General features: G+C 29.7%; 1 protein-coding gene across 1 annotated transcript; it reads right to left on the bottom strand.

The window, feature by feature from the left end:
• Positions 1 to 7,281, bottom strand: LOC143222517 (lysM and putative peptidoglycan-binding domain-containing protein 3-like). Its single transcript, XM_076449123.1, has 3 exons — positions 7,163 to 7,281; positions 6,226 to 6,877; positions 1 to 3,026 (listed from the first exon to the last, which is right to left on the bottom strand). Exons 2-3 carry the CDS (start codon positions 6,676 to 6,678, stop codon positions 2,490 to 2,492), a joined length of 990 nt encoding a protein of 329 aa, XP_076305238.1. The 5' UTR covers positions 6,679 to 6,877; positions 7,163 to 7,281; the 3' UTR covers positions 1 to 2,489.
• Positions 7,282 to 8,937: the final 1,656 nt, after the last annotated feature.

Genomic DNA, 8,937 nt, shown 5'->3' with positions numbered 1-8,937 from the left:
GTTACACATATATTTTTATTATGCTATTGGAATTACACTTTTGATTATTTAAAGCCAAAGAGTGTACTCAAATATTTGATCACCAAAATGCCCTAGCTAGAATTCAATAAAGTGTAAAAAACAAGTCATAATCCAAGTTTACCTGTTATAAACACCCATTTTTCATCTAGTACTTATATTCTGCAATTTAAGTGTACACTACATTGACAAAAAGACAAAATTTAGCAAAGCTAAAATAAAAAAATAGATTTAAATTTTTTTTTTTATATGTAGGTACATTTACCAATATTACTAATTCAAATTGTGGTTTGTTGAAATTACTAACTTTCATGTTAAATCACTGTATACTAGCTAACACATTGTGCTATAACATTTGATAATACAAAGGTTCTAATGATGTTTTGTAGAACCACACCTCTTCGCTCTAAACCTAAAGACAGAGGAAGGATGGAAACTTCCAGATTGGAAAACAATCATTGAGAGCTATCAAACTGACACAATGTTTTAAGTTATTTTTCACTAAATGCTATTGTATTCTATTGACTTATTATTTCTTTAAATTTGTCTCTACTTTCACTAAAAATATTCTTCTGTTTCAGTAATTTTCTGTAGTGCTTTGATAAAAATAATACAAAAGTTGAAAGATCCAGTTTTCATGTTTAACACCTGTCAACACTTTTATAATTAATAAATTATAATCATATTTTACCCAAAAAATGTATAATGTATGGAAAACCAAATTTTTCATTTTTAGGAACAGATGTAGTTTTATTTAAACATATTGTCAAAACATCAAGTGTAAACACACAAAATGAATCACACAACTTCACCAACATTTCACTAACGTAGTGGTATTTTGTGTATCAAACTAAATTATTAAAAAGGCCAAATTAAATAAATGTTATCTTTAAGTTTAAGATGGAAGACACTGTGCTGGTTCATGTGATAAAAGTGGTCATTTTCACACAAATATGTTATGGATGGCCCCAATTTTTATTTGGCCCAAAATCAGAAATTATGCACAATGAAATTATTGATTATGCAGTTTATGCACACACACACAAAAAAAGATAAAAATTATGTAACCCTTGCCTAAAGAAAAAAAAGCCTAAAAGAATTATATTTAATAGAATATTACATATAATTTATGCAATTCCATCATCCAAAGCAGTTTAACTTTTATTAAAGTTATGAAAACCTTTTGATAGGCCATGCTAACTGCTTGAATAGCAGAAACTATTTACCAAAAGACAAAGTCAAAAATTATAAATCAGGTAGCACTAACAAGTTTAGAAATTCAGAAACTGAGTTTGCACAAAATGTCATGATCACATGACTGTGTTAAAATTCTGCCTTCTGATGTGCAGCAGTATATTACAGGTCAATCTATGAATTGTTTTAATCTATAGAGTTCTGATCTTTAGATCAGTGCACATATAAGTTCAAGTTAGATGTTGTGAAAGAACTTAAAATACATTAACTTTGATAACTAACTTTGAAAATATGAAAAGCTTGATAACAGGAACACTTGAACTGAGCAATATGAGAAACATTTTCTGAAGGAACATAACATTTCACTAATGAAGTTTTTTATATATCAGTGAAATAATCAACAAAAGAAAATTAGTGCAAGTGAAACCACTTTATATAACCACATTATGAATCTTTATACGGTATGAGTAAGTTTAATGTCATTTTTTATAACTTTGAATACCAAGCCTTCATTCAAACCATTAAAAACTCACAAGTGTATTATAAGCAACTACAAACTTCCATTCCAACTTCAATGTTGAGAGGTCAGCAGCTTTTAATATAAAGTTAAAACATGTTCAATATATTATATACACACACAATTTTTTTATAGTTAATTAAATGCTTTTTATTCAAAATATTAATTTTTTTGTCCTGAAAAGCCACAGTTCTAAGTTGAGAGATTTTACAAATTTGGTCCTTCTGTAATACACTTAAGATATTCTTAACAAAACTTTACGATAATTGTTTACATCATAACAAAATCAATCCTTTGAAATATTTTAAAGTTACAAAACAAATTTAAAAAAAGTTGCCAGTTTTAAGCTTTTTTAAAATAAATGGCACTTACCTTATAAAATATATATATTAAATGGCTAATATTCATCTTGAATGAACACAGTTCTCAAAGGAATGTAACAACTCCTTTAGATTTCATATTTTAAAAAATATTTTACGTTGTATAATATCCACATTCTTCTTTGCAAGTTTAAATATTTTCTTTGGTAATAACAGTTTATTGTTTGTCTTCATAAATATCTTGCAATGCTGCTAAAACAGAAATGTTCCTTTACACAGTTTTAAACAACTAAAGCCAGATTTATATACATCTTATTTTAACTATCTTGCACATACAACTTTAATTATTAAAATATGTTACAATTGATATTTAATTAATATACCTACAGTTTGTATTTTCAACATTAATTAAAACTGCATCTGCTACGATATGTAAAACATTATCTATTAAAATACATAGTTCCGTTATTACCACTAGGTTGAAAGACTTTATAATACAACATATAAACAAGAGGGGCCACTATTCCAATAATAAAAATGACCACTAAAAGACTCCACCAACTAATACCACAGTCAATACCACTGAAAATGCTTGTCTCCTTTGGGTTTTCAAGAATGGGAGCAAATCTTGGAGATGTCAAAGTAGCCTTGACATCATCCAAAGACTTTTTATATGTATGAGTAGAATCTCTTATTTTAGCAAGGTCTCTATCCATTGCTTTAAGGAATTCTACAGTCCCATTATGTTTTTCTTCAGCAAGTGTTTGGCCAATTCCAATAGATATTGTCCGTTCTGTATCACTATGTATAGTGTTGTCTTCAATAATTCTTAATGAACTTGCCTCATATGAAGAGCTTTTTGCATACGGAAGGATCTCTGTTAAAATGCTGTGTTTCCTTACAGGAATGATCAGAGATTGTCTTGCAAATAATTCTTTATCAGTTTGTAGATTGTTTGCTCTCTTAATTTCTGAAACCTGTTAAAAAAAAAAACATTTGTTTCAATAAAGACATAAGCAGCACACACTGGCAACACATACCTAAAAATTTTACTTGGCTAGAAATACAAGTTACATCTTAAGACTGAAATTTGACAGCTCCAGTATTACATATAAAATTAGGAAAGTTTTTTTTGTTGCTAACAAATTTTGTTATTTCCTAATTACAGCATTGATTAGTTACATGATATAATTTACTGTGCAATAAAATTCTGAATTGTTTTATCTTAAGATGTCTATCACTTTTAACAAAGTGTAGTTTAAAAAATTATTTATAAAACTCCAAATAAAGCTTGAAATAGGAAGAATAAACTTAAATGAGAATAACTGATTAATGAGCCCAACAATTAATCAGTCAAGAAATTCCCTAATTATCCATTTCTATTCCTGATTTTATTGAAATAATTTGTGTGTGACACTTAATGGTCAATTATTTTAATTTCTAGCATAAACTAACTGTTTAATAAATTAAAAGAAAGAATTAAGATTTTTATTATAATAAAAATATGTAAACTTGGCATCAATACATTTCTATAAAATGGCAACTTTATTTTTCAGGTGTGCATACTCTAAATATTAATAAAGTTAGTATCAACAAATGATTGAGATGGAAAAATAATGACATTTACGATATTGAGAACATGATAAAAAAGGACATGAATAAACTATAAGAATTTTACTTTTGTTTAGGACCAGTGCACAAATGTATATTAAGTTAATGCACTGTAAACATTTAAGAAAAATAAAACATGACATAATTTTATATTAGTTATTTAAAATTGGACAAAATATTTTTTTCTATGTTGTTCAACCATTACACTTGTATAAACGTGCTGTTTCACAGGTGTTTTTACCTGCAGTTTCAGCTGTGTTATAGTTGCATGTGGTGTGAATTCTATATTCTGACTTAAGAAAATTAACTAATGAAATAAAATATTGTAAGAATATATATCATTTCCTTTTGCTACAGTCACTTGTATATAATACCATCTGAATGCACTAAAAAGGACTAACACACTTTATACAAAACTAAGGAAAATTTGGTATTTAATGGTAAAACGTTAATACCCATTCTTAAGAAAAGTAAAATTTACACTCAAACTTTACCTTTCAAGCCATTATTACTTATTCTCTTAAACTTCTGTAAAATGCTAGCTTCCATTACATTTAACCACCTTGCTAGAAAAATAAAACTGTTTTTATTATAGCCTAACCTGTACTTTCCAAACCTTGAACTTGTGTTTTCTTATCTTATTATTTTCAGGATATAGCACATATCAGAGACTTCAATAATATCATCTTTTACCTTTTTTTTTTCTAGAGAGAAAACAAGTTAAATTAACTTATCCCTGTAAGATAACCCTTCTATCCCTGGAATTATCTAGCAGTTCACCTCTGAAACTTTACCAGTAAATCAATATCTCTTCTTGCTTAAGGAGACCAAAGTTTTGTTTTTATATGAGTTGAATCTATTATTTTTGGAAGGTCTCTCTCTCTCTCTACTATTTTCAGGAATTCTACAGTCTCATAATGTTTTTCTTCAGCAACTGCAAATCCAATTTGCAGGCCTGTGTTATTATAACTAAAACTGTGATTAATCACTTGTAGATAACTATTCAAGTTACCAACTGATCAAAGTTTACATGATTATGGTTAATTCTAGTATTTCCCACAAAATACTCTTATGTATAGAGGTAATTACTTCTTTTGGCTTGTAACCAATTTGTGTAATAAATAACAAACTCTAAAATTCTATTTCTTTGTGTTAACAAAAGAGGACTGTTTGATAGCTTGAGTGAGTTAGTCACCACGAAGATTCTTTTTTTCCCATCATGGTGTTTAAGTTGGTTTCCAAGTACAGATTACACAGGCCTGTGATAGTTTTATTGTCTTGAAATGTTTATATATTCTATGGTAATTTGTGTATTCTAAATCTGAAATTATCTATTTTTCTCCATCATGTACAGATCTTTCTCAAAAAATCATGTGTACTTTTACAAAAGTGTATCATTTTCATTGAAATTGGATGAAATTTTGTTATGCTTAAAATGTTGGCAATATAGCTATAGATTTCTCTGGAACAGTCACAATGTGAAAGTCTTATCAATCATTCTAGAACCCAAACATAGCCAACATAATAATGTTCATTGTGGTAAACAAAATAATAATTTTTTTCTTCCTGATTTAAAACATCTTTACAAGATAGAAAGAATTAATATTATTTTACAATCATTGTAGCTGAATTATGGAAAATCCATTATTAAAACCAAAACAACTTTTATGAAGTTTAAGTTTGCAGATCTGTGTTATTACAACTAAAACTGTAACTAATCAGTTGTTAAATAGATGTTCAAGTTACTAAATGGGCAAAGTTTACATGATTCAGGTCAATTCTAATAATTCTCAAAATTCTTATGGGAAGGGTTATTGAAAATTTCTTCTCTTCAAAAAGTGAAGAGAAAAGGTAAAGACTCAGCCATTTCACACACGATACAAATATATGTGTGTGTGTGTTTTGTCCGATAAGAAACATAAGTACATATACTCTGTTAATATCAATACAAATACTTTCAGAATGTTGTACTTTTACTATGTTGCAGTGTTTTATTACTTGCTTTTATTATTAACCATGTTTTATCCCACAGAAAGTTCTTCAAAAAACATGAAGGCTGAATATCTAATTTGTATAATCTAAACCATTATTTGACAAAAATGTATATATTTGTGTGTCCATTTGAAACTAGAAATCTACTTGATTGACTGTCCCCAAATCCATGATATTAATATTATATAACTAACATTGATCTATTAAGAAGAAGTTATAATTACATATCATCTCTTCTGGTATGTTTGTTCATTTACGTGCACAATATTAGTTATATTTATGGATAAGATCTTCTATTTACAGTGATAACAATTTGTTCTAAGTATTTTACCTAACATTATGCTGAACTCAGTAAATATTTGATACATAAAACAAAATTCTACATATATGCAGCTGTTCTAAATAGTATCACTAATCTATTAAATTCATACTCATGAAGTCACTGATATTGTTACAATATATAACTACATTACAAAACTAATTTCTTAGTTAGATTATTGGTTCTTCATTTTAACAGCTACAGGAAAACACTTATGTGTATTTCATGAACAATACCTACTAAAATCAACTTACCGGGCAACTGTACAAAAGTGACAAATGCTGCAATGTATCTTCTTTTTTGACTTTATGCTCAAGAAAGTCCCTAAGTGTGTCAAACTTGTTTTGAAGGGTTGTCTGACTTGATTCTGTCCAATTTTTAGAGGATGGTTGATGAAAACTTGACTTATTGGACTTTTTGTTCTGCCCTCGTTGACGGAAATGTGCCGTATCCAATAGATCAGTACAACATTCTTCATGATCTCCAGCATATTCAGTATCAAAGACAAAAAGCTGCTCATCATACTCTTCACTATCGCTGTATGAAGCATCTTTACTCTTGGCATGCCCTTTTAGGTATCTTGTACGACTTAGTTTACTCAGAAAAGGGCTAAATTTGAAATTATCTTTAATGTTGTTTTCATGACTGCTGGAGAGGTCTTCATTTAACACTGAATACTTCACTTTCTTAGAGGAATGAAATGCCATGAGAGTTTCAGGAAATTTCTCTTTTTAAATTTGTGTTACAGTGCATTTAAATTGAAAACAGTCAAATCTTCATATTACCATCTTAAACACCAAAATACTTATTTAACATCTTTATTAACCGATTCTCTTTAAAATAGCTTCCACATCTTTCTTTTCCCTATATTCAGAATTTTCTTCTAATTGATATAGATGTGACAACCTAAGTGAAAACCATACAACTATGAATACAGAAGTTGGGCTTAATTTGTAATAAACTATTTATCTAATACTAATAGCACTCATAATAAAATACTACTAAAAGCATTAGCTGAACAGTCACTAACTAAACTATTTTACAATGTTGTACTTTAAAACGTCATAAATTATAATACAATTGTTGATCATATGAGTTTTAAATTAATTTTTATTACATCTTAACACCACATTTATACATTATTAAACTAGGAAGAAAATAATTCATTCCATAATCATAAATTCCTTTTACCACATTTTCACCCCTTACGTGTCATTGCGCACTCTGGTGAATGGTGATATAATTTAACACAGAGATAAATTCACTTTAATTTCCTCTTTTTAGTTTCTTTTTTTTCTATGCAATGTTATTAAAAAAGTTATTCAACTTTTAATCAGTTTTAATTAGTCTTTTTGTTCCGATGGCTCTGTGATAAGACCAAAGAGCTTCTAACACTACAGTTCAAAGGTTCGATCCATTTAACTAACACACTATCCATAACTAGTTTTTTATCTTTGCGCTTAGCAACACGCAAACAAATTTAATATCTTATTTGGATTAATTATTAAAGATATTAGATTCAAACTTGTGTATTTTCTTGCAGTTGATATCAAAACTTTTACTGCATTATTTTTAAGGATTCGTGTCTATTACTGGTGAAAGTTGACAGCCAACTTTGCAATTTCATCCTTAAAAACAATCTTTTCGTTTTTACTTTATCTGATGGCCCGGCATGGCCTAGCGCGTAAGGCGTGCGACTCGTAATCCGAGGGTCGCGGGTTCGCGCCCGCGTCGCGCTAAACATGCTCGCCCTCCCAGCCGTGGGGTGTATAATGTTACGGTCAATCCCACTATTCGTTGTTAAAAAAGTAGCCCAAGAGTTGGCGGTGGGTGGTGATGACTATCTGCCTTCCCTCTAGTCTTACACTGCTAAATTAGGGACGGCTAGCACAGATAACCCTCGAGTAGCTTTGTGCGAAATTCCCAATCAAACAAACAAACAAAATACTTTATCTGAATCTAAGGTTACAGGTATAAAATTTTTACCTCTTTATTTTTAGAGTTGAAGGCATGGCTCTCATGGCTGCTATTTTAAGCATTAAAAGATAGAACAATGCTATTTTTTGTTTATATTAATTATTTTATATTACAAGTTTAAATTTTAAGATTTAAGTTTTTAATATTTCTTTACTTTAACTTTTTATAAGTCAACCCGCTAGACCTACGATATATTTGCAGACTTACAATGTCTAGGCTTTATTTCCCGCAATGTAAACAGCAGATCTCTTATTGTGGTCTTACACAAACTTTACTTCTTTAAGAAGTAAAATATTTTACAAGTACGAAATGTAGAACGAGTTATTAAGCTTTGGAAATTATTAAGGTCGTAATTGTGATATATTTTAAATTTCGTTGATATCAACTTGTAGATGCTGATCAGAATTTGTGATAAGAATTTCCAGCCTTTAAGGCAACTTATGTGCACTTTAAATAAATTGTAAAGCCAGAAACCTTTTTTACCTCATATATGCTTCTCCATAATTTTACATTACTGACCAAAGGGATAATACTCAGCTACCAGTCATGAAAGTTATGTCTGGCTCTTTAAATTGAGTAATCAAATTGACTTTCACTTTTTAACGTGCCCACACCTGAAGGTGCAGAGTGTGTTTAGTGGCATTGCTGTATTTTTACGTTAAAACGATTTCAGTAAAGACTATTAGGCAGGTCCGATTTCTAACAGGAAGATCAGCAGAATAACGTATAAAGTTTGTTTGTTTTGAATTTCGCGCAAAGCTACTCGAGGGCTATCTGCGCTAGCCGTCCCTAATTTAGCAGTGTAAGACTAGAGGGAAGGCAGATAGTCATCACCACCCACTACCAACTCTTGGGTTACTCTTTTACTAACGAATAGTGGAATTGACCGTAACATTATAACACCCCCCACAGCTGAAAGGGGCGAGCACGTTTGGTGCGATGGGGATTTGAACCCGCGACCATCGGATTACGAGTCGAACACCTTAACA

The sequence above is a fragment of the Tachypleus tridentatus genome, chromosome 8, assembly GCF_004210375.1.
Source record: "Tachypleus tridentatus isolate NWPU-2018 chromosome 8, ASM421037v1, whole genome shotgun sequence".
Classification (NCBI taxonomy): Eukaryota; Metazoa; Arthropoda; class Merostomata; order Xiphosura; family Limulidae; genus Tachypleus; species Tachypleus tridentatus.
Note: the sequence above shows the minus strand (reverse complement) of the source record. Positions and strands in the feature narration are given on the sequence as shown.